Here is a 25,784-nt window from a genome sequence, read left to right on the forward strand (position 1 = left end):
AAGTCTAATGTCAGTACCGGGCAAATTAGCTGAAACAATAGTAAAGAATAAAATTGTCAGACACATAGAACATCATAAATTGTTGGGCAAAAGTCAACATGGTTTCTGTAAAGGGAAATCATGTCTTACTAATCTATTAGAGTTCTTTGAAGGGGTCAACAAACATGTGGACAAGGGGGATCCAGTAGACATAATGTACATAGATTTCCAGAAAGCCTTTGACAAGGTCCCTCACCAAAGGCTCCTATGTAAATTAAGTTGTCATGGGATAAGAGGGAAGATCCTTTAATGGATTGAGAACTGGTTAAAAGACAGGGAATGAAGGGTAGGAATAAATGGTAAATTTTCAGAATGGAGAGGGGTAACTAATGGTGTTCCCCAAGGGTCAGTCCTAGGACCAATCCTATTCAATTTATTCATAAATGATCTGGAGAAAGGAGTAAACAGTGAGGTGGCAAAGTTTGCAGACGATACTAAACTGCTCAAGATAGTTAAGACCAAAGCAGACTGTGAAGAACTTCAAAAAGAAGAACTCACAAAACTAAGTGATTGGGCAACAAAATGGCAAATGAAATTTAATGTGGATAAATGTAAAGTAATGCACATTGGAAAAAATAACCCCAACTATACATACAATATGATAGGAGCTAATTTAGCTACAACTAATCAGGAGAAAGATCTTGGAGTCATCATGGATAGTTCTCTGAAGACATCCACGCAGTATGTAGCGGCAGTCAAAAAAGCAAACAGGATGTTAGGAATCATTAAAAAAAGAGATAGAGAATAAGACGGAGAATATATTATTGTCCTTATATAAATCCATGGTACACCCACATCTTGAATGCTGCATACAGATGTGGTCCCCTCATCTCAAAAAAGATATATTGGCATTAGAAAAGGTTCAGAAAAGGGCAACTCAAATGATTAGGGGTTTGGAACGGGTCCCATATGAGGAGAGATTAAAGAGGCTAGGACTTTTCAGCTTGGAAAAGAGGAGACGAAGGGGGGATATGATAGAGGTATATAAAATCATGAGTGGTGTGGAGAAAGTGAATAAGGAAAAGTTTATTTATTTGTTCCCATAATATAAGAACTAGGGGCCACTAAATGAAATTAATGGGCAGCAGGTTTAAAACAAATAAAAGGAAGTTCTTCTTCACACAGTGCACAGTCAACCTGTGGAACTCCTTGCCTGAGGAGGTTGTGAAGGCTAGGACTATAACAGGGTTTAAAAGAGAACTGGATAAATTCATGGAGGTTAAATCCATTAATGGCTATTAGCCAGGATGGGTAAGGAATGGTGTCCCTAGCCTCTGTTTGTCAGAGGGTGGAGATGGATGGCAGGAGAGAGATCACTTGATCATAACCTGTTAAGTTCACTCCCTCTGGGGCACCTGGCATTGGCCACTGTTGGTAGACAGGATACTGGGCTGGATGGACCTTTGGTCTGACCCAGTATGGCCATTCTTATGTTCTTAGGATAGAAAGGACTAGTTAACCTGCACGCTTGGTGGGGAGGGTGGGCCTAGGGAGGGATTCCCTCTCAGGCAGAGTGCAGGCTCAGGTGCAGAGAAGGCCCTTGCCTTTGGGCTTGCTTGCTGGGGCAGTGCCCTTCTACACCCACCTGCACAGATCTAGCTGCCTCCTCGCCCTGACTCTTCTTGCCAAGGCAGGCCAGTTTCCAGGCCTCCTGCACCTCTTCATTCAGGACACAGAACAGAACCAACACGGCCAGGCCCTGTGAGGGAGGGGAAAAGAGGCCGTGAGCCTGAGTGAGGAAGGAAGGGAAGCACTCAGCACAGCCGGGAGCCCACACTTCCACTCTTCCTGGCAATGGGGCAGTGCTAAAGGCTGACTTTGGCCATTCGGGAATGTGCTAACAGAGTCAGTCAGCTCTCCTCGATCGCACTGCCTGACACTCCATCCAGCTACTTGTGTTTCAGTCAGTCACATCTACACTGCACCCAGGCCTCCAGCATAGTGCAGAGTGCTGCATCTAGACCCCTGATAGGGCAACAGGGCCACAGAGTGGAGGCATTTCTGTGCTGACCAGACTCAATACTCATTAGCCTGTAAAAGAGGAAGGGACAAGCGACTCCCCCTTGGAGAGTGCTTCCTGCTGACCAAATTCACTGTGGGTCTCTGGGGGAGGGGAACAGGTGCCTGCCATGCTATCCCACCTGCTGCATGAGGTACAGCAGTGGTTGAACCAGTTTCTTCCCCCAGAAACCAGCATGTCTGCTCTGGGGTAAAATTGCTAGAGACTGACAGAGCTTTGGGCTACAGACAGTTACTAACAGGAATACGCTCCAGCCAGCACAATGCCTCAGTGCTAGGAGTTTGGTCTCACAAGATTGACCTAGCTGCTTTCTGGGCCATCAGAGTCTTACAAGGAGGGCCTGCTTGCTGCAAGCTCCTGAGCCCAGTTGCATGGATGGGGAGAGAGGAGAGTGGCTGCCCAAGGATGATGGGGTAAGTGGAAGAGGAAAACTGAAACTGGGGTTGCCTGGGCAGCTCTGATTTCTGTGCTGTGTGTGCAGTGACTAGGGAGCAGTCTGAAGGCAAACAGCAGTGGTTCCAGGCCCACTGCTGCTAGCAGGGGGTCACAGTGACAGCAAGAATCCTTAGCAGGCCCTGGCTTTGGAGGTGATGGTGGATAACTGGCTATACAGAGACAGCTTGGGATGGTAGCTCAAACAGTGGGTGCTGGTGGCTGTTAGCTTTCCCCTGCGTGCAGTTCCCAGCAGCCCTTGTGCATCCACTTCAAATATAGGCCCAACTCTTTGCTGATCCATTTTATGACAGCAGAAAACTCCTCTGAAGATGGTCATTATTGTCCCATTATGTCCCAGAGCAGGGCTGCCTTGGAAAAGGCATCATTAAATCATAAGAACCAATTCATTTGGGCTTACAACTGAAGTCTCTTCTTGGTGCAGCAGGTTTCTGCTCCTCTACAGCAGTGGTTTTAGCCTATGTCTAAGGGGTCCACGAAAGGTTACCATAGAACATAGAAAGGTTACCATAGAACAATGGTTTTCAACCTGTGGTCTGCAGACCCCGGGGGTTCACAGACTGTCTGAGATTTCCAAAGGGGTCCTCACCTTCATTCGAAATTTTGTAGGGGTCCACAAATAAAAAAAGGTTGAAAACAGCTGATCTAGGCTACAGAATGAGAAAGCGAACGTGGACAATGACCACTAGAGGGGGCAGTCAGTTCATGAGTGAGTGGAGCAGCAGGAGGGTGCCTGAAATCAGGAGCTTTAGCTAAAGGAAGCCAGAATGTCCCGTGGATTAGTGAGCAGAGAAGGAGAGTGATGACAGAACAGAGGGGCACAGTCACTGCTGGAGGGCAGCTGCTCTAAGGGAACCCCTCTGTCTGTGTAATGCTCCTAATGAAGGGAGGCTCGGTGGGATGGCTCTTGAGGGCCAAACCCACAGGGTGACTGGCCGAGGGAAGCTCGAGGCGCTGAGGAGTTAATATCTGCAATGTATTTGAAGTGTGCACCAACCTCAGCTTGTCTCTGTGACATGCATGCCAGAGAGGCATGAACAGCCAATGGGTGTGCACGCACATGAGAGAAAGCAAGCCCATCAGCAGGTATGTCAGTGTTTGCGTGCGTTCATGCACATGTGTGTGAATGGCAGTCTATCAGCAGGTGTAGTCAGTGTGTGCGAGTGCACATGTGTGTGAGTGACAGAGCCCATCAGCAGGTGGGGATCTGAGATGTTTGGAAGAATCTGTTTTGTGTTGCTTTCCTAAAATAAACCCTCTTACTGAGTAAGAGCTCAATGTACAGCAGTGCTTGAAGTGGAAAGAATAAAACATGGGAGCTGCTGTAATACTGCAAGGCAGGTCAGAGCTGGAGAGCTGGGGAGCTCCAGGGAGGCTCCAGGGCTGGTCTGGGCCATGAAGCTGAGCACAGGGGAGCTGGAGAGCAGGGGAGCTCCAGGAAGGCTCCAGGGCCAGGCTGGGCTATAGAGCCGAGCACAGGGGACCTGGAGAGCAGGGGAGCTCCAGGGCCAGGCTGGGCAATGGAGCAGAACACAGGGGAGCTCCAGGAAGGTTCCAGGGTTGGTCTGGGCCATGGAGTTGAGCACAGGGGAGCTGGAGAGCAGGGGAGCTCCAGGGCTGGGCTGGGCCATGGAGCGGAGCACAGGGGAGCTCCAGGAAGGCTGCAGGGCCGGGCTGGGGAGGGTAGCATAGAAAAGCTGGAGGAAGCTCAGTTGCACTCTGCAGAGTGGGTGCCATCAGACCCCAGCTTACTGCTTTCCATCTTTCCCGCCCTCCTCTTGTCTGTCTGGTTTCCCTTTAACCTGCCTTTCCATTGTTTAAATTTTCCCATCACTGTTCCTTGTCCAAAGGCACCAATGAGAGATGCTCCCCTGAGGGGAGGGGCAGAGCTGCCGTTTGGCCTCCAGGGCAGGCTGGATGGAGAGTTACCTGGAGACTGCAGAGGACAGTGTGGAGGTAGTGGAAAGCCAGGACACTGTTGTTGACAGCCAAGAGGCCAAAGAGCCAGGTAGTGCTAATAACTAGAAGCAGAACAAAGGAGCTTCGCAGCGTCATGCTGGAGAGAGAGAGAGAGAGAGACAGGCAGACAGATACACACACAGAGACAGGGACGCAGAGGTTAGAATCTCTTGTTAATCTAGTCTATCACTCAGAGACAGAGACAGAGGGGAAGTACACTCCTGTCCTGAGCCACCAGCTCCCCACACCATGCGCCAGCACCACAGCGGGACAATGTGCTCCCTGCGGTACGTCTCCACCTCGTGGGCCCACACCCAGTCTGGACAGATCATGACTAGCTGAGCACTGACAAAGCATGTAGGAAGACACAGCCCCGGCCCCAAGGAGCTTCTCTTCTGGATGAGTCAGACAGGACAGTTCAGACACAGTATCCCCAGGGTGACCATTTGGGCTCAGGGGAGGCTTAAGGGATGGCTTGGAAGAAAGCAGTGAAGGCACGCACAGAGAAGATGCAGAAGGGGCATTTAGGAGGGCTGGGAAGAGTGTAGGCAGCAAGAGGGGGAGAACGAGAAACAAGCACTGAGATGTAGGCTAGTTCGGAGCCCTGGATACAAGGACAGGAAGCGGAAATGGCAGGTGATGGGGAGCCAGTGATAGGGTTTGAGCAGGGGACTTACATGGACAGAGCAGTGGGAGAGGAATCACCTTTCAGCAGAAGGCAGATAGACAGACTGGAGAGGAATAAGGTGAGATGTGGGGGCCTGACAGGAAAGGGTTGTGGGAGCAGGAATAAGAGGAAAGGACGGATGTTAGAGAAGCGACTGATACTGGCAACAGAAGCAGTAATGGAAGGCGACTTCAAGGCTGAATCCGGGTAACAGGGAGGCCAGGCAGATTTTGACAGTGATGGAGCAGGGGATGGCTTGTGGGGAAGGGAGAGAAGTTCACATATTTTTGCCAGGGATCAGAGCAGCAGACCCTCCACTGAGATCCTGGCCAATCAATACTCACAGAACTGATTTCTTCTTGGTCTCCTTCTGGCCTGGAGAACATGACATCTTGGCCACCAGTAGGAACATCATCCCGTTCATCTGAAAGTACAGAGTGGTTAAAAGCTGCTCTGCTGCTCCTACACTGAGGCTCTCTCTCTCTCTCTCTCCAGTCCTGGTGTCTCGATCATGTGCCTCCACAAGCTCCTGTACCTGGGAAGCTGACCTCTGTGCAGACCTGGGCTCATCCACCTTCTCCTCTGTCTGCTCTACACAAGCCCCACTTCTGTAGGCTACATACTACTGCCTGGGCTTGGGGATGTGTGACAAGAAAGGGAGCCCCAGGGGAGGAAGAGAGCACAGGAGAAAGGAGCAAAGCTCAAGGGATAGAGGAAATATAAATAGAGGAGGGAAAGCAATGGGAAGAGGAAGAGGCAGCAGAAACCAGGGGAAGGTAAGCGAAAGCAAGGCAGCAGACACATGGAGTGCAAAGAAGGGGAGGACATGCGGGGTGGGCCGGGACATGGTATAAAACACAGGAGGAGTTTACCACAATGACGACAGTAATGGGGCCTGCAAAGCTCCAGACCAGCTTATCGTGGATAGAAATCCAGCAGAAATCTGGGTTCCCATAGCCCTCTGGGTCCAAGCCAACGGCCAGTCCTGGGGGGGGAGAAAAGGAAAAGGTCAATTCCATGACACAGCCACCTAGGAGACCTTGGGATCACTTTGCACTTCCACTATGGCCTCTTCCACCAGAGGATCTCAAAGCAGAGACCAAACATTGGTCAATGTAGCCTCAAAACGCTCCTTGCAGAGCAGTATCATTGTTCTCATTTACAGATGGGGAAGACTGCGGTACAGAGGAGAAATGACTTGCCCAAGGCCACAACAGAGAGCTGGGGCAGAACCAGGGACAGAACCCATGTCTCCTTACTCCCCATCTAGTGCTCCTCCTTCCCCTCGGTTCCTGCCAGTGCCTCTGGCCAAGTTGCCATAGCAATGGAAATATCTAGCAATGGCTAAGCTGTCTCTCCTGCTTTGTGATGTCTGTGTCCAATGCCCCACTGTCTCAAGATGTCCGTGTCCAATGCCCCACTGTCCACCTCAGCAGAGCCCCACAACAGGGCATTTATTGCCAGGAACACATGCCCCCTGTGGTGATGAACCTTGGGAAATGGATCAAGATGAATAGCCAAAGAACATTTGCATCTCATGCTGTGAATCCTAGAAGGGCAGGAGCTTCATGGCCATCGGGCCAGAAAGGGTGAGAAGCCTTGTAGGTTCTTCTGAAGGAGTGAGACCCTGGCCTCTAAACCCCACGGACATTTCACACCAGAAAACTACAGCACACCCTCTGTTGTGGCACCTACCACGTCAAAACACTAGGAGTGGTATAAATGCATAGTGTCTTCATCGCTGCCTTGCGCCCAGATAACTCCTGCACCATATTGTAGCTCACTGACTGTATCTCCATGGTCTAGAATCTGTCTGCAGTGCTGCTCCTGGCTAGACCCATACAGCACAAAACACACACACTGTGGCAGATATGGATGCCCACAGACAAGCACATACATCCCCCCCACACCCGTTCCCCCACCAGACACTCAGGCTGGCCAGTGCCCATGGAATCAGAAAGGAGACAAGTTCTTAGGCCCATGCCCATGCCTCTGGCCCATGCCTCTTTGACCAAACGGGGTTTCTGAGGCTACTGCCTTTGGCATCGCCCAGGGCCAAGCAGTTTCCACGCTGTAGCAAGCTTTATCCGTTTCCTCCCCTCTTCCCTCAGAGAGGGAACCTGTCTTCCCAAGCGTCTTTGCCCAGCGTGCGGTACCTACCGGTGATGATGGCAGGCACCCCCCAGCCAATGGCATAATAGAACCTCATGGCTCCGAAGTTGATGTTGCGGGCTTCGGTCTGCATGCGGTAGATATGGAGGCCCTGCACGAAGAGCCAGGCGAAGGTGGAGAGGAAGAAGTAGTGCAGCAGGATGGCAATCACAGTGCAGAGGAACTGAAAGGAGCAAATCACCACTCAAAGAGTGGACAGCCCATCCAGCTGGGGAAGGGGAAAGGCCCTCCCTTGCCTAACAATCTCCCTTTCTGCAGCAGAGTCACCCCCAGAGCATTTCTGACATCCCCATTCTGCTCTACGCCCAGCAGGAAGCTGGCTTGTGGGACTCCTGTACCTCTGTTGCATGCCCCTGACCTAAGCTGCTGATTCCCAACCTCTTAGAAGGGGGCTAGATCCACAATCCAGATCCACAGTCAGTAACAAACCCTGGAACGACCCACCCCAAAGAGCCCACATCCAAACCAAGCAGCCTCATAACCCTGCTCGTGTCCCTCTCCGACACACATGTCGAGATCCACTGGGTAGGTGATTTGAGTGATGCCTTCTGTTCTTCAGGGATGTGGGGAACAATCTGTCACTTCTGGGGCTTGAACCAAAGACCTAGCTCAGATCCAGGAGCTCCTCCATTGGTGCTACAGGAGAATCTCCAGTAGTCACCTCACTTCTGAGCTGGATGCACTACAGCCTCCAGGAGAGAGAGCTCATCATCCCATCAGACATGGGCCTCTCTTGATTAGCAACAGCCTGTCCTAAGTTGCAACCAACTGCCCTGAGAGTTGGCACCATGACCCAACGCTATGTCTGGTGCCAGGGCCCTAAAAGGGGCTGGGATTCCATGGTGAGGAGCGTGGTATGAAACCTAGAAAGAAAAGATTGGATTACATCGAAAAGAGGATTTAGGGGGAAGATTCCTCCCTGGGGGAATCTCCCACTCTTCCCCCATGCATCCCAATGAACCCGGGAGGGTGCATCCTGCAGGATGATTCCAGCGCTCAGGTTGCTTTAGGCAAGACTCCCAGGGGCACCATTCAAACTAGGTCAAAATATGAAACACTGGAGACTGAACTAGCAAAGCATTTACACTGCTGCTGCGTTCACCCAACGGTTCTGTTCTCCTGGGCCTCCTTCCTACCCTCTAGGTCTCCCCGATCTGACGACGCCATCCCACCCAGCTGCACTCAGGACTGTTTCCTCCTCCCCTTACCTGATTTTCAGTGCGGTTGATGCCCAAGAGGAAGAGCAGCTCGGAGAAAAAGAGGGTGACAGATATGTTGGAGTGGATGCCCCTGGTGTTGGACTTGAGGCCTTTCAGACATGTCAGGAAGAAGAAGGTCAGCAGCAAGGCCACAAGAGAAAGAGACACCAAGGAATAGGTGACAATGGCCAGGGTCTCCAGGTCACCCTCCAGCTGCTGCAGATGGAAACCAAAGACAAAAGGCAGAGTCAGGCAAGAAAGCATGAGCATGTGTCAGCTTCAACGGTCTCTCCCTCCGGCTGGGAATTGGATGGGAGAAGCAGCCTGGGATTTTCTGCTACATTTCTGCAGTGGGCACTGTCTGCACCTGTGTAACCCAGAGTTCTACCCTGAACGTTCTGGTGCGTTTAGATCGTGATCCCCACCGCATCAGGGGCTGCTCCATTCTGCTCCTTGAGGTTGTGCTGGGCACACCATGGACATGGAAATACATCCGCTTGTTCTGGTTTCACCACTGCATATTCCCTGCCCCCCACCCCCAGCCTTCCCGCTCCTTCCTCCCATCCCTCCCGCCTCTGCAGAGGTAGGGTTACCTCTCGGTGGGAGCTATCCATCAGCACCCCAAAGGTGCCAAACTGGGAACACTGGCAGCGCACATGCGTGGTGTTTCTGAACACGAGATCACAGTCCCTTGCTGTCCAGAAGCCGGAAGAGTCAGTCCTGCAGCCGCAAGAGAACACAGAGAAATCTCAAAGGAACAGGTCTTCAAAAATCACATCTCCTGTCAGGCCCTGGGGGGTCCAGGGGTGCATAGGTGAGGAGCAGTCTGCAGAGCATCAGCCTGCTCAGAGATTCTTTGGCTGCCTGGACAGGTTCTCTACTCTTCCTAAGGTGGCGGGATGTAACAGGATGTTTCCATGTTTGGATGTTGAAGCATCTACTCAATGCTGCCTGAAGTTGGTGACCTCTGCCCTCAGCAGTAGGGAAAGTGCAATGTGCCAAAAGGCAGCACCTTGGTGGCCAGTTCCACCGCCTTGGTGATCCCCCACTTCTGTCCTAGCAAGGGGGCTATGTGACAGAGCTCTGCCCCAGCACACAGAAGCAAGGATGGTTCAGGCGAGTCAGGGAACTAGTTAACTTCTCCAGTTTCTTTTACTAAACCTCTCGAAAGCTGCAGCAGTGAATGGCCCCGGGGCTAGTGAGAATCTTGGCCCGGAGCATGATGCAGACAGGCTGGGCACTTACTGGCTGGAATGATTCCACTGGACACAGAGGGGCTTGCTCCGGTTCGCCGTCTCCAGCAGGCGGAACTCCAGCACCAGGGGCGTGTCCAAAGTGCCCTGGATGAAGGTGTGGTTGCTGAATACGGACACGCTCACTATGGGGGAGTTCATGATGGGGTTCTTGGGCAGTCTGCAAGAGATGACAAGGGCCTCATCACTGAGCCCATCACATGCCCAGACCTGCCTGGCATTTCAGAGAATGCCAGGGGGCTGACAAGGGCTGGACTGACAGCCTGAAACCCATCCGCCGCTACAGGACAGGCTGCACGCTGCCCACCCAGCCTCAGCCCTGCCTTAGGCCGTGGGGAGAGGGCAGTTCATCCTCTGTGGTCCATCCAGTCTTTGTCCTCTTTTAGAAGGCTGCCAACACGGGGGCCAAGCAGGACCAGTTGTGCTAGTGGTTTCAGTGTTGCAGACACCAGCTCTGGACAGAGCCCCCAGCCTCCAAACAGGCCACTGCGCACAGTCAGATGAGCCAGGCTGGAACCCTGAAAAATCCCACACCCCAGACCTGCATAACTGGCAGTACCCAGTTGCTTGTTGCCTTCTCTCTAGAGAGTGCATGTCCTGGCAGGGTGACAAAGTACCTGAGACTGCGGCGATCCACCTGATAGCGGGCTGGCAGCAGCCCGCCCAAGGTGCGGTAGATGATGAGGATGATGATGGTGACGGCAGGCTCGGGCTCCGGGAGGGTCAGCTTTGGGGAAGAGCTCTCCACTGTGTCGTTCGCTTCCCTGCTCATGGGCATGGGGGCTGCTGTGGGCAGAGCTTGGGTCAGAAAAGGCACCTGCAACAACGGTGTCTTGTCTTGTTCTGAGGCAGAGTGTAGGGCCAGGGGGAAGGAAATGTCTGGTGCCACTGGCCATCTCCGTGGCCATGGCCCATGAGCCACGTACCAGGGCTGGGCACTACATAAGGGACGCAGCAAAGTCCCTTGGGGAGGAAGCTGTACAAAGCTCCATTCATCTTTGTCGGGGCTGCAGTGAGGAGTCCAGAGAAGTCCATGGCCATAGCAGTTCTCCCATTGTGGGAGGCATCTAAGACATGGATACCATCTGCAGGGTCCCTGCATCATGGCAACCTCCCCACCGAGGTCAGAGAGGGCCTCCCGAGGCCAGCACTCGGTGCTATTCCCAGAGATCGCCAGGAAGCAATTCCAGACACTTCCTGCAAGGGCGCAGCAGGCTCCCAGCTTCTGCGGGCCTGGAGGCCAGAGCACCAATGGGATGCTCCCTCCCAGCCCAGGAAGTGAGGAGCTCTCTCCTCTAGGCCAGGAAAAGGTGCCAGCAGCCTTTGGGGTAAGACATACAGTTGGTCTCTGAGGTCTCTGACAGACCCAGGAGACAGCCCAGGCTGGGGTTCTGGCAGTTGCATATCCCCCCACCAGCTACCCTGCATGCAGTGCTTGTCCCTTGGGCAGACAGTACTGAATACAGTGCAGGGCATGAAGAGAGGCCCAACAGAGCCTGCTTGGGAGGCAGCCAGTACACCAGGGTCATTCCCTGGGGCTCAGGGCAGCCACTCACTTACCTTCCACTTTGGGGGGTGTAAGCACTGAGAGCGGGAGCACCACATGGGTGTGTGGGTCCCACATGGCCTGCCCCCGGAAAAGGCTGCTGTGGTAGCGGGGATAGCGTCGCCGGACGTGGGTGTGGTTCTCCATGCGGTCAATGCTGAGCACTGTGTGGGGAAGAGATGGAGGAATCAGGGGCCTGGGAAAGCTCAGGGAGCCAGGGTGCAGGGTCGTTACTCTGGCTGGACAGTGTTGCAATGGGATGGGCTCAGCGTGCCATGGTTAACACGTTTGTGTCTATCTTTGGAGTAACCAATTCAAATGCGGCTGAGGTCACAAGTACAGTGTGATGGGCTCAGACCAGTCATTTGTGGATCCCTGGTCATGTCTGTACTTGCAAAGCAGAGGGAGGGAGCAGTGCTGTGGGGAGCAAGAAGGATGTCCAGCTCTCATCTGCACTCGCTAGCTCTATCTGTGCTCGCTTTCAGGAGCAATTCACTCACTGAGTTTGCTGGGCCTGGACGTGGGGACTATAAAAGGCACATGTGCCCTCCCGTACATACAGTCCCTAATGGAACCACGTGAGAGACCCAGCTCCATGTGAGACAACCACCTATGGATGCACGTCCCAGATCCACATGTGAGTTTGGGGAGAGTGGAACCAGTCAGCGTTTCTAGTCATCAGAACCCCATGGCAAACCCTCAGCAAGCTAACAGCAGTTAGCCAAGGGTATGCTGGCCCCTTCTGCGGGGTATGCACTTAGGAGGAGTTGTAGAAGGTTGTGGTCAGTGGATCCTTGTCTAAAGGATTTATGGAAGACTGGGAATAATTCAGAGGCAGCAGCTTTACCATGGTAGAATCACCATCCCAAACCCACCTACTGGCTTGCGGCTCCCTTGGGGGCGTGTTCAGGGCAGCAAGGAATAACTTCTTTAGCTGACACTGCTGGGGGAATAAACTGGAATGGAATTGCTACCACTGCGATTTGGCCAGGACAGAGGGGGTAACACTGCAACTCTCACAAAGAGCAACGGGAGCTTTCATGACCCAAAGGGGTGGGGGCCGTGAGTTTAGCTTTATATCTCCTCCAGCAGCATAGCACCCCAAGTCTCAGCTGACTCAGAGGAAAGACCACCACTTTCTGCAGCACTCCAGGCTTTCCTGGGGGCCTCCCATTCAACAGCTGACCAGCTGCACCCTCCTCAGCTGACAATCACAGCTGGAGCGTGGCCTCAGATTGGCATTTGTGCCCGTTTTTAACTCTTTGAAGTGTGGTGTCCAGAGCTGCATGCCTTGCACCACTGCTCTCCTGGCAATACTTCCAGCCTGCTGCCTACTCACTGATGTTGGGGGTCACCACGCCAAGGGGGTTCAGGTAGGTGGAGTTTCATGTTGCTGGCGAGGTGTGCCTGTGTACTCTCTCAGCTGCTCCATCAGCCCCATGCTGCCATGGTCGCTCTGCAGCAGCACGTCCCAGTGCTCCTGGTTCTCCAGGGCCAGCACCGAGCTGCCTGCCCTCAGCAGGTTCTGCAGACAGAGGGAGAGTCTTCAGCAGGCTTGAAGGGAAAAGACCTTTCTTTGAAATCTTCTATGCCTCCTCCTCTCCGTCACCTCCCTGCCTGCTGCAGGCGAGCCAGGAAAGAAGGGGGACGGGGCGTTCTCGGAGCTGAGTGTCGCACCACTGGGAGACGATCCCAGGCTCTCACCCTTTGCAGGAATGGGAAGGGTTTCCTCACTCAATTCACACTGGCCCTTGCTTGGATGCACCCCCTTGGCTCTCCCCTGCCTGCCGTGGGCTTCACACCCTTTAGCTACTCAGAGTAACAAAGGGATGGAGCAATGAGATGGGGCAGGCACCACCCTGATGGCTCACAAGCTGGGACAAAGGTTGCAGCCATTCTACCTGGGGGTAAGGGTCCCTGCTCCTCAGGGCTCAGAGCCACAGTCCCAGGCTGGTGGGGCTGTTGAGGCTGAGAAGGCAGCATCCTTAAGTCCCAGAGAAGCTGTGCTGTGGCTGACCAAGGGGCAGCGCCAATGAGCTCTGCCTTGCTCAGCAGGGAAGGGTAAGGAGGAGGGCTCCTCCCAACCGGAACGGTGCTCACCTCGTTGAAGTGGGCGTCCTGGGTGGCGGTCAGGCCGAAGCCGTGCTGCCTGTTCTCAAACTCCATCAGGCGGGACAGCAGGCGGTAGGTGATGTGAACGTCGTTGCCGAAGTAGCGCTCCATCTGGTCTGTCACTGCGCGCAGCCGGTGCGCCAGCTTCTTCGCCTCCATGGTGTTCAGCTCCGTCTCGTTCCTCTCCAGGCCCTCCAGCTGCCAACAGAGAGAATGGAGACGGGATGAAACAGTGCGATGTGGAGCTAAAATCTGGTCCCTCCCTCCCCAGCTTTAAGCCAGGGGTAACAGGGAGAAATGCTGATGCATTACAGACCCAGTGGCTAGTTTTGGGGATCAGATTTCCCTTGGACTGTGCTAGCCATCTCTGCAAGCCTGTCAATGGAAGGATTATCTCTAGGGACAGTCACAAGGCCAACGGCAGGCGCTGGGACCAAACAGTCGCTCGAGTGGGCAGCAAACTGTGCCTCAGGAATCTGCTCCCCTGGGGGAGAAGAAACCCCTGAGGATAGGTGTGTGTCATTTAATTCCATGCAGGTCTGATAGTTATAGAGACCTCCCCTCAGCCTGAAATCTAGTCAACTTCAAAAAGAGGTTTCAAAGTGGTTTCAGGTGCCACATCTGCACAGGTGCCCCGCCGTTATTTGTTGTGGTGTTACCATCACATTTTCCTGTTTTAAAATAGACACTCTTTACTTCTCTACTTTACTTCTCTACTGAAAATCCACACAAACCACTGGGTGAAACTGACTATACTAGGGAAAGCGCTGTGCACAAAATAAACAAACTGCGGGAAAAGAGCAGCTAATACAATGTTTTCTCTCCCATCTCATTTAATTACAAGAATCTTCAGTGTTAGTCATAACTGAGGTGGACTAAACAATATTCAGAGAGAATTTTGATTCTGACAGTTGAGAGCATCCCTTTAACTCTCCCCTGCTACATCTACAGACTGCTTAGACTTTGAGCAGCGGAGCTCAGTATTATTGAACCCCAGGCAAACAGCAGCTATTGATATGTTGTTATCCATTTGTGTGACAGAAGAATGAATTAAAACAAAAAAGTAACTTCAGAGGAAGCTCCCCTGAAGGGCGAAGGAATTTCAGACAGGCTAAGAGTTGAAATTAACAATCCAGCAGTAATGACTTGTCCCAATGACTGGAAACTCAATTGTTAGAGGAACCTAAAGATTCATCATTTAATTTTACTGATCAGCCAATAACTAAGGCTATGTCTATGCTAGACAGCTTACAGCAGCATAGCTGTATTGATGCAGCTTTGCTGCTGGAAGCTCTCCCTTGTAGTCGCCCTATGCTGGCGGGAGAGAGCTCTCCCGTTGACATCATTAATTCACCTCCAACGAGCGAGCGATGGTAGCTCTCCTGGCAGGTAAAGCTCTCCCACCGACGTAGCACTGTCAACGTCGGCACTTTTGTCAGTGTAACTTATGTCGCTCAGGGGTGATTTTTTCACACCCCGAGGGATGTAAGTTGTCGTGTAGACGTGGCTTAAAAATAAACACACTGAGGGTGGTGAGAGAGCAGCTGCATGACCATTTATTGCTATCGAAATGGAGGATGCTGAATCATCTGATCCTGTAGCCCTCTTGGGATTATTGATGCTTTCTCTTCGAATACTGGGCTGGGATAAATGCACTTATCCATCAGGGGCAGTTTGTGCTTGTGATAGTCTGACAAATTAGGCTAAAATTAAATCCCTATTTCAAGGAAGGGCATGTCTGGAGGATCCAAGTATTGAGAGAGGCTCCTGATGGAAACAGGGTCATGTTCTGGTTCCCTCTAGGGCTGGATTTTCAAGAGCTCAGCACCCATAATTGGGACTGAATTTTCAAAAGAGCTCTGATGTTGGGTGCATGGTGGGTGCGGAGCGCTGTGGAAAGCCCAGCCATGAGTCTCACCAGGGTAGCTGCTAAGCACTATGGAAAGTCCAACCCTTATTTAGCGGTCTAAATGGGAACTGAGCTCTTTTGAAAATCTGACCATGAGCTCTTTTGAAAATGTAGCTTCCAAGGGCTACCCCCTCCCAGTAAGCTGCAGCCTGGGGAAGGAGTAAAGAGGGAAGTTACCAGTGTCGAGAGCTCCTTGAAGGCAGGCGATGTGCAGTTGAAGAGATTGGGCTCCAGCCAACCTCTCTCTTCATCGCAGTGGCGAATTGCTGCACCTGAAAGAAGGGGTTGTTGCTGATTCAAAACTCAGAGATGGAGGACAGTTTCCAGCTGGTTAGGACAGTGCCATTCCCAAAGCTAACCCACCATGCTGTCAGTATCACTCAGAACAGCACCGGGAAGTAACATCAAAGCCCTGGATTGCTGAGGGGGCCAGCTGAACTACCCATTCTAAATTCAACTCGCATTCATCCAGGAGTTGTCACTGGCAAGTCTCTCTGTGAACAGTTCCAGTTTCCGTAACATTCACCCAATAACTGGGAAAAATCATGATCAGACTTTGGGTTGTTTTAGAAGCCACTCCCTTCAGTTATTTCCTATTTGTGGCATGTGATTGGTTACCCGTGTTACACGGTGTAGCTGACTGGATGAGACTTTTAGAGAGGGGAATAATGAATAACAAATAACAAGCAATGTAATTCATGAGGTTATCGGGGCCCGTTCTATGCACCTTTGCATATTGACAGACAAGTATGTACCTCCCCCAGTGCTCACCGGACCCCCACAGCTGATGAAAGACATGACTGACAAATCCCAGTCCACCTAGCCTGGTGCTTGCATTCACTGAAATCTCTGCTGGGACACTGCATCTCTTTCTTACAGCCTTTGTCTGCTTAGAACTTTTAGACACGAGGAAGTTTACTGGCATAACTACACTGGTGTAATTATACGGTTTTAGTTAGACCAGTATTTCTCCCCGGGTGGCCACACACATTCTGGAATGAGTGTCCACACAGGGAGGAACTGGGGGAGGTACACCTGTATAGCTACAGCAGTACAATTATGCCAGTGTAGTTATGCTGGTAGCTTTCTCTGTGTAGACAAGTCCTTAAATGACAAGCTCTTTGGGCAGCCACCATCTCTCACTCTGTGTCTGGACAGTGCCTAGCACAGTAGGGCCCTGATCCTGGCTGAAGCCTCGGCGCTCCTAGAATATAAATAATAATATATGTGCTATCAACCAGTTCTGTTTAAAAACCACCCACACAATCAAGATCCTCATTAACAGCCCCCCAGCGGGGTCCACGTTATCCATCCCAAAAGCAGCACAATGATCAGCAGCAGCAGCAGCAAGTGCATCGTTAATGCCCGTGAGTATCACACCCCATTGCCCTGGCTGTCATATGTAGCACACCATGCACAATCGCCATGAATGGCACCAGGCTGCCCACGTCAATGTCTCGAACAGGAGCAGCGCCAGCAGAACAACAACTCAGCACTCGGGGCTAGACACACAGTGGCTAATGCGCCTCCCACCCTCAGCAGGGTCAATGGCATTATCTCCGCTTTACTGATGGGGAAACTGAGGCTCAGAGAGGGGAAGCAACTTGCCCCAAGGTCAGATGGGTTGGGGGGGAAGCCAGGATGAGAGGTCAGGAGTTCCTCGCCCAAAGGAGCTCCCATGTTCAGCCTTCCAGCCCCTTCATCCTGATCATCACTATCTTCCCCTACAGGCTTCTCCTCCTCCTCCTTCTCCATATTATCAACCCAGCCAACCAGGCCAGAGACAGAAGGGGCTCAGTGGTGGAAGCAACCAGCAAAGGGGGATCTCCACTCTCCCTGTTCTCTGCTTCTTGCCCTCCTTTCAGCAGAAGAATGAGCCTCAATCCCCGTAACAATCTCAGTGGCCTCGCTGAGTTGCCATATTTTGGGTAGGATCCTGCAGAACATTCTTGGTCATTGGGCTCCTTTATCATGGCTCCCTCTATGATGTGCTCACTAGAGAATGGCCCTTCCCACCCAGAAGGGTGAACTGACAGCATGGCACGTGAGATAGGTAGGGTTGCCAACTTTCTAATGGCACAAAACCGAACACCCCTGCCCCGGCTCTTCCCCAAGTCTCTGCCCCTGCCTTGCCCCTTCTCTGCTTGCTCCATCCCCCCTCCCTCCATCGCTCACTCTCCCCCACCCTCTCTCACTTTCACCAGGCTGGGGCAGGGGGTTGGGGTATGGGGAACTGAGGAATCTGGCTGGGGGTGTGGGCTCTTGGGTGGAGCCGGGATGAGGTGTTGGGGTGAAGGAGGGGGATCCGGGCTGGGGCAGAAGGTTGGGGTGTGAGGGTGAGGGCTCCAGCCTGGGGCAGGAGGGGGCTCAAGGTTGGTGCATGGTGTTAGGGGGATGCAAGGTGTGGACTCTGGCAGAGGGTTTGGGTGTGGGAGGGGACTCCAGACTGAGGCACAGGGTTGGGGTGCAGGAGAGGGTTCAGGGTCCTGGCGATGCTTACCAGGGCTCCCAGGAAGCGGCCGCCTGGTCCCTGCAGTCCCTGGGCGCATGGGTGGCCAGGGAGGCTCCATGCACTGCCCTCGTGCCCACAGGCGTCTCCCCCACAGCTGCCATTGGTTGCAATTCTCAGGCAATGGGAGCTACAGAGCCGGAACTCGGGGCAGGGGCAGCACGTGGAGCCTCCCTGGTCACCCATGTGCGTAGGAGCCACAAGGAGCTCCATGGGCCTGCATGGAGCTAGGGCCAGTAGGGAGCCTGCCTTAGTCCCACTGCGCCACCAACCAGACTTTTAACGGCCCCGTCAGTGGTGCCAACTGGAGTGGCCAGTGGCCCTTTTCGGCCAGGCATTCCGGTCGAAAACCAGACAACTGGCAACCCTAGAGGTAGGGTTGGGGCCACTCTACTTCGAGAACATGGGTCGTGATGAAGCTAGGTCATGGTTGCTGTGATTCCCAGTTGCTCTGGCCCCAGGACCATAAGCCAGTCTGCTAGGCACCAGAGAGCTCCTCTTGTCAGCTGTGCCTTTGTTTCTGTTCTTTGCGTACCCCAAAAGATCCTCTGCCTCGGCCACACATGACCCCCACCTTGATCAGTCCAAATGTCCTTCTACTGTCACTTCTTTCCATGGACTCTCTAATGGCCCTTCATCTGCCTTCCCCGATAGATGGCAGCTCCTTTCCTCTGGTCTGAAGGGAAGTGCCCATTAGCTTTTGATGCCCATAGCACCCTGCGAACCAACCGGCAGCAGGTGCTAGCAGAGCAGGCAGCACTTACTCTCCTCTTCCTCCAGTTACTAGCCCTTCCCCCTCAAAGCTTAAACAAGTGAGCTCTTCAGTAGCCCATGGCCAAGGCTGACTGCAAACTGGCAGACATCTCACAGGGACAGGAGCACTGAGAGGTCCCTGCACCGCAAGCCTATTGGTCCACCCAGAGCAAACGATACAGTGCAAAAGGCAGCAAGACATAAAGGGGTGGAAGAGAGGGGGGAGCAGTGTCTGGCTGCAGTCGAATGTCTGCAGGTTAGTTTTGCTCGGGGATAGAAAGCAATCGAGGGCGGACATGTGTATAAGGGAAGCCAATGTGAGGGCAGCGTTAGTAACAGTCAGCAGCCTGGAAGCATGGGGTCTGCGGTGTCTCAGGCAGGAGAGGGAAATGGAAAGCCACGCAGAACAGACCTTGCAACAAACACATAGTGAGGGAAACGGGACAACTCCGGGTCCTTACCTGCACCCCGCAAACCTGACCAGGAGGGAGTTGAAAACGGGGAGAGAAGTGACATGGTTTAGGAGCTGAAACCTGGAGTGGGAGAAGAACACACGTCCCTGGGGAAATGCCTGGAGGAGGGGAAGGGCTGAACCGCCCTGGATTCCCAGAAGCCAGTGATTCCCATCTCCCACTGGCCTGGAGGTTGCTGTCCTTCCTTTCTGATGTGGCACTCTCCAAAGTCAGCCACAGCTGAATCGCTACAACGCGCTCTAGCTGGGGCTGCCTTTGAAGCCTGCTCGGGAGCTGGGCCGGAGCGTGGCTGACAGGGCCACATCAAATCCCCACTCTGCACTGACTCATCTTTGCTTCAAGGTGCTGAATGTCATCTCAATGCCCTGGGCTGCTGCTCTCTTCCTCCGCCCCACAGCGGCAGTTACAACTGACTGGGATTCTGGCTCTCTGCAGCTAGGGTAGAACTTGAGGAGGAGGAGGGAGCAGCAGGGCATTGTGGGTGCAGAACCTTCCTGTGTGTCCCAGGGTGCAGTGCCAGCAGCATCTGCTCAGTCAGCACTGGATGCCATGATAGGTGGGGCCGGAGGGAAGGGGTGTTCCTGGGTTTTTTGTATAAGTGATGTTTCTGGGCCTACATCTAGGCTGCTCACAGAAGAGCCCCTGCACTCCTGCCTGTGTTGAGAAGACCTCCAGAGAAGCTCTGGTCGGGGAGCTTGGATCTTGGATCTTGGAGCTTGTGAGGTTGCAGCCCCACCTCTTCGTCTGGAACAGGGTCTGGGAAGATCTCCTCCTGCTCTCTGTTTTTCAGTCCATTTCCCCTCAGACAACAATTCTCCACACCTCAAAGCCGAGACACAGGCCTCCATGGCTCCAAACCTGACAATCACAGCAGCTCCTCCTAACTGCCCGGGGCAGCGCTAGCAGCAGGAGCTGGCCATTGGGGGTTTAGAACCTTGTTGTGGGCTGAGGGGGGTTCCATCTTTCTGAGGCTGAGGGACATGGCAGGATGTTCCCTCTGGGGGTCCAGCCACATGTCCCTCTCTGCAGCCTTCTCATGAGGATCACTTACCCAAGGAGCCTTTGGGACAAGGCACTGCAGCTGGGAGCCCAAACTTGGTCTGAGGCCACCAAACACCAGCTCTCAGGGTTTTAGGACAGCCGTCATAGAGCACTGCAAATGGAAATGAAGGAGTCGGAGTTAAGCGGGAGCAGAGGGGAGGGGTTCTGTCCCAGGAGAGTGTCCCGCAGGAGGGGATCAAGGGCAGTGCCCCAGGAGACTGTCCGGGGAGTTTTGGTTGACACCGTCCCTAAGCTTCTAGTGCCTGAGCTCAGAGTCAGGCCATGCCGCTCTGGCTGCAGGTTGCTGTCCCATGCAGAACATACATGTCTCTCCAAACTCACCCTCACAGCCACTTGGCGTCACCTCTGCAAAAGGGCTGTCACAGCTGTTGCACTGTCGACCTATCACTCCGGGCCTGCAGTGGCATTGACCCATTTCCTGGTCACATGAGCGCGAGGAGGAGCCAGTGGGGTAGCAGTCGCAGGGCAGACAGGTGTCACTCCCTTTGGGACGGTAATGGAACTCCTGCCGGAGAGGGGCAGGGAAGGCGGTGAGACAGATGAATCATGGGAGGGGGAGCAGCAGGGTGGCCAGAGGAAGGGCCCAAGGGGAAGAGTGAGGGGCCTGGTTAGACAGGGGAAGGACACAGTGGGGAGGGGAGAGGGACCAGCCAGACAACAAGAGAGACAGGCACCTAAATGTCAGCTTCTTAGCCCTGCACTGGCTGGGCACAGCCCCAACTTGGGGATCAGGGCCAGCCCCAAGTCGCTGTGGCAGCATCCGATGCAAAGCAGCACATGCTGGGACTCTTCCAGCTTCCTCCCAACTTACAGACAGGTCCCCCAAGTTCAGTGCGCATGCATGCCCTACTTCCCACCTGCCTGCCGCCTCCCTCTCCCCTCCGCTCCTTGTGAGACTCCCCAGCAGGGGGGGATTGAAACACAGTTTTCCACGGGAGAGCAAGGATGGCCCTCAGGGAATTCACACTCTGTCCCAGCTGGCCGGTAGCGGAGTCATTAAGGGCCAGGGCCAGCGGACTACGAATGGTGTTGGCAGGTTGGACGTGTGCAAGGGGTGCAGGCCATCAAAGAACAGGGGAATAGTGGTTGCCTAGAGTACTACAGGACGGAGGAGGCCACTGACAAAGGCAGATGGGATGAGGGCCACAGCTCGGGTGCTCGAGGGTGGGCAAGATGAGGGGTATGTCTGCACAGTTGCCCCCTCACCTTACAGTGGCACTGCCCGTTGGTTTTATTACAGTCTGGGTCAAAGCCCTTGTTCACGTTGCAGTTACAGGGCCCACAGGTCGGGTTCCCCCACCAGCCCTTCGGACATTGCTGATCCACCCTGAGGAAAGAAACCCATAGTCACCTGACAGCCTTCTCTCACTCACCACGTCCTGCTACCCCCTCCAGGAGCATGGCCACCTTGGAGTGCCATGAAGTTACTGGAGCAGAGTTTGGCTCCAGGCTTGGCCCCTGCCCCTGGCAGGCAGTAGCCTTCCCCGCTGGGATTGGAGGAAAGACTTGCTTTGGATTTGAGCAGCCCACTTGGACAATATTCAAGCAGCAATGATGGGTGCCAATGAAGATGGATTCAAACTTCCCTCAGCCACGGGAGAGAAAAAGCAACATGGGGTCTCTGAAGAGGAGCAGAGATCCCAGAGGAGCCCCCATCTCTCCTTTAAAGCCAGCCTGCCTGTCATGCACTTGCACCAATGAATGCACTCTAGCGACTGGCCAGAGGGGGAGCGCTGCCTCCCAGGAGAGCCAGGGAAGGGAACACACAGAACAGGACCAATTGCCTAGTGCTAGAGCACATCTCTGCTGCTGCAGCCTATTCTTCACCCAGCGTCACCACCCCTCCTTCGCGGCTTGCTGCCCCACTAGCCATCGGTAATGCTACAAAGGAAGGAGTCTGACCTCAGCAGGGCAGTAACAAGCAGTGGCCGATCCCAACCCTGACTTAAACCCAACATTCTCCGAGCCCCAGGATCCCTGCGAGGGGCCTGGAGACTGTTGCTGGGAAGAGAGCCAAGTCCTGCTGAGGGCAGAGCTGCCCTTGGGCTCACCTGTGCTCGCAGTACTGCCAAAGTGGTTTCCTCCACACTCACACACGTAGCCAAGGGGAGAGCCTGGCTTCCGTCGACACACCGACTTATTCTTGCAGGGGTTCAAGTGGCACACGTCCACGCAGTCCCCTCCGTAGTATCCTGAGGGGGCAGACACAGACCTTCAAAACAGGGAGCGAACTCCCATGGCTTCCTAAGGAAACACTGTGAAAATCCAGCCGTGCTGGGGTAGAGGCCAGAGGGGGATGGTGTTTATCAGGTGGATCCCAGGGCATTTTGCTCTCTACTGAGCCAGACCAACCAAACTTCTGCCTGCCGCTTTCTAAAGGGATTTCCAGCCTCTGGCCACGACTGGGTTTAGCCTCGCAAAGGTGAGCAAGCTACTGAGTGACCCATTTCTCGTAGTGCTATAGCCCAAGGGAGCATTGCTGTGTGTAGAAATAGCCCTGAAGAGTGGTGGCAGAGAGAGGAGAGACAAGCCAGGCAAAGGGGAGAAGTAACGAATGGAAGAGAAACAGAATGGAGAGAGAACAGAAAGGGGAACAGGGAGTGAAAGGAAGACAGAGCTGTCTGCCGCTCTGTTGGATGGGCCCTACCTGGCTGACACACGCAGGAGTAGCTCTGCCATTCATCCCTGCAGATACCGTTGGCAGGGCAAGGGCTGGAGGTCACAGGGGTTGGGCACGCTGCATCCTGCCTCCACGTTCAAAGCTCTGTTGGGCTTGGGTAATGCCATCCAGAGGGCGTGTCACCTATGCGCACCCCTGAAAACCAAGTCAGAAATACATGGTAAAGCCAGGTTCACTCTGGAATGGGGCTCAGGGATTCAGTGACAGGAGCCTGGCCAGGTGACCCCAGCTCGGCTCTAAGGGAGGGACCCTGGCTCCACCTTTATGGCTTCAGGAGGCTGACTCCTGCAGATCTGAGAGGTGCTACCTTATAACCGAGCTCCCCAAGGGCTCTAGAGAGTCATCCAACAAACTTGCCAGGCTATTCCGATCATTCTCCTTCCCTCCTGCTCACATCCTGCTGCTCTGCCCAGTGGTCACCTTCTGTTCTTCCTGGGCCCCCCACGCAGAGCGCTCAAGCCTGAAGCATGTCCACAGGGGCTCTGGGTGCAGCCCCTGGGAGCAGAGGGCCCTGGACTGGATTTCTGTGTGCATCTGAAAGGGCTCTGGGAGTAGCCTCTGCAGCTAGGTCTGGGGACTCTCTAATTTTCCATCTCTGAACACCGTCCAGTGTGGGAGGCTGCTGGAACTGAGCACTCACCTGTACGCAGCCCTTCAGACCACTCTGCACCTCGCCAGACCCTGGGATCCCCCAATGTGAAGATGCTTCACCTTCAGCCCATGCAGCTCATTTCCAACAATCACTGTGTCCTGCAAAAGAGGCCAAGAAACAGGAGCTTCACACGCCATTCCCAGACCTCAAACCTGGGTCAGCAGGTCACCAGACACTCTTCCTGCTCCACACAACCCTACTGTGCAGAGATCTAGTCAGATACATGGAGATGTACATGCCTAGCTACCCCCGAGGCCAGTAAGAAGCATAGTAGCAACACCTAGACAGACAGATGGAGTCAGAGATTATAGATCTCACAGCCAGGACACCAGCCCTCACACTCTGCTTCCCAGCCCCCCCGAGTGATCCCCATGGCTGGGGGTGTGAGGCTACAGACCTGGTAGAGTCCAAAGTCCAGGCTGACAGTGATGATATAGCGCACATCACGCCCACTGCGAACATCCCGTAACTCCATCTGGAGGTTGTGCCATTTCCCATCGCTCAGGTGCATCTGGTCCAGGAGGAGCTTGATGGTGTGCCCAGAGCCTCTACTCACCGTGAAGGAGAGCATGCCAGAGTCCAGCTGAGGAGAAGGGGAGCCAGCAACAGAAGTGATGATCAAGGCCCAAGCCAGCTCAGGTTACTCCCCTTCCTCCCCATTACTCCTTACATGTGCTTTGTACATGGGGATGAGTCCCCAGCTCAGCCAGGAGCCTGCCTGAAAGACTTCCCAGCTCTGCACCAGCCAGGAATCTGCTGTGATACATAGTGTGTCAGCCCTACTGCTGCAATCCTGACAAACCCAAGCTGCAGTAGCTGCTTCTGGCCCCAGGCATGGAGCTACCAAGTGTCAGGGTCCCTCTGTATTCAGTGAGCAGGCTTTCCTTGCAAAGCCAGGAGGAGAGCATGGGAGGCCCTGCTGTCCACGCTGTGTTTGTGGCTGCAGTGGCAGTACCTGGCAGAGGATGGTGGTGTACTGGCCGGCATGAGCTTGAAGCAGCGCCCCGTCCAGCTGGCGTGTCCGGAACGCCAGCCCCATGTACCATGGTATGGAGATCTTCACCTCATTCTTGAAGTCCCAGGAAAGGATGCTGTTGCCATGGAAATAGTGAGCATGGTGCATGGCTGGAAGGGAAAGCAGGAGTATGAGGCCTGTGGAGGTTTGGAGCAATGTGGGGAGCACTGATTCCTGCCCAGGGCCTTCACTCACACTTCATTTGGCAAGGGAGAATAGATGGCTCAGTCTTTGCAGGGCCTGAGCAGGCCAGAGTCCAGCTGTGCCTCTTGCCAAAGAGGGGCAGGGAGCTCCATGTACTGCCATTCCCAGGAGGCGCCAGCCTCTCAGTGGAGTTATGCATTTATTTCTCCAATTTCTACTGCATCCGTTGCCAGGGCAACTGGCCACTTCCCTTCTGGGAAATAAAGCACGAATGCTGGTGACACCACACACTGCAGGGCTGGTGGGGGAACCCCTATGGAAGGGAATCCCACTGATGCATGGACAAGTCCATGCAGGGCCTTCAGCTCCTTCTCACCAGAATGTTCAGGGACAGTTTCAGGCCAACATGTTGCTGTGTGCCATCCAGCCTGCCTCCTCCAGGGCTCACTCACCAAGCCTGCAGTCCTTGCCCCCGAAGCCCACAGGGCACTCGCAGGAGAAGGTTCCCCAGCCGCTGAGCAGGTGCCACCACCGTTCTTGCAGGGTTGGACTCGCAGAAGGTGTGCTTGCGTGGCATCCCTGGGACATTGCAGACACGCGGCCAAGGCAGAACAGAGGAGGGGACTGTTATTTGCAAGGCTCAGCCCTGACCTTCCCCTCCCAGCACTTGAACACTGGAGTGGGGAGGAAATCTCAGCAGCTCCTCAGAGTGACCAAAGGTGGATGCTGCGGCTGAGATCTCTATGCCCCATCAGTAAACAGCCACCGTGCTCTGCCCTCCTGTCCAGAACAAGGGCCCCTTATTGAGTGAAAAAGGCAGCTCAGAGCTAGAGTGACTTTTGCCAGGGAATCACCCAGGCCCCCGAGGGACAGGCTGATTTTGCAGTCCCACAATGTGCTACCGGATGTAACCTCCTGATTGGTGCAGCATGGCGAAGCACTGTTGGGGTGAGAACAGGGGCTATTTGTGAGATCAGGAGTCTTTTCTCCGCTAGGATCCTGGCTGGAATCTGGCCCAGGTCGGACTATCCAATGAGGTGTGAAATAAGCTCCTGTCTGTTCAGGTCCTTGTGCAGAGCAGAGGCGTCTACTTCTCAAAGAACATCAGCACAACTGCATGGGGTCTGGAGGCCCACTTTCTCTCTTTTTCCTTGAAAGGGTCGGGGT

General features: G+C 53.9%; 1 protein-coding gene across 1 annotated transcript in view; it reads right to left on the reverse strand.

The window, feature by feature from the left end:
• Window positions 1-25,784, reverse strand: part of CELSR3 (cadherin EGF LAG seven-pass G-type receptor 3) — a 65,078-nt gene that overhangs the window by 4,593 nt on the left and 34,701 nt on the right. The window contains exons 9-28 of the mRNA XM_043518646.1: window positions 24,414-24,583; window positions 23,856-24,041; window positions 23,487-23,556; window positions 22,072-22,318; window positions 21,333-21,453; window positions 20,448-20,631; window positions 20,116-20,217; window positions 15,507-15,601; window positions 13,409-13,618; window positions 12,716-12,833; window positions 11,323-11,472; window positions 10,380-10,548; window positions 9,755-9,922; window positions 9,103-9,229; window positions 8,519-8,725; window positions 7,299-7,473; window positions 6,011-6,123; window positions 5,483-5,562; window positions 4,442-4,568; window positions 1,625-1,738 (exon numbers count right to left, since the gene is read on the reverse strand). Coding sequence (XP_043374581.1) covers window positions 1,625-1,738; window positions 4,442-4,568; window positions 5,483-5,562; window positions 6,011-6,123; window positions 7,299-7,473; window positions 8,519-8,725; window positions 9,103-9,229; window positions 9,755-9,922; window positions 10,380-10,548; window positions 11,323-11,472; window positions 12,716-12,833; window positions 13,409-13,618; window positions 15,507-15,601; window positions 20,116-20,217; window positions 20,448-20,631; window positions 21,333-21,453; window positions 22,072-22,318; window positions 23,487-23,556; window positions 23,856-24,041; window positions 24,414-24,583 — 2,933 coding nt within the window. The remainder of the gene's footprint in view (window positions 1-1,624; window positions 1,739-4,441; window positions 4,569-5,482; window positions 5,563-6,010; window positions 6,124-7,298; window positions 7,474-8,518; window positions 8,726-9,102; window positions 9,230-9,754; window positions 9,923-10,379; window positions 10,549-11,322; window positions 11,473-12,715; window positions 12,834-13,408; window positions 13,619-15,506; window positions 15,602-20,115; window positions 20,218-20,447; window positions 20,632-21,332; window positions 21,454-22,071; window positions 22,319-23,486; window positions 23,557-23,855; window positions 24,042-24,413; window positions 24,584-25,784) is intronic.

The sequence above is a fragment of the Dermochelys coriacea genome, chromosome 7 (genome assembly GCF_009764565.3).
Source record: "Dermochelys coriacea isolate rDerCor1 chromosome 7, rDerCor1.pri.v4, whole genome shotgun sequence".
Classification (NCBI taxonomy): domain Eukaryota; kingdom Metazoa; phylum Chordata; order Testudines; family Dermochelyidae; genus Dermochelys; species Dermochelys coriacea.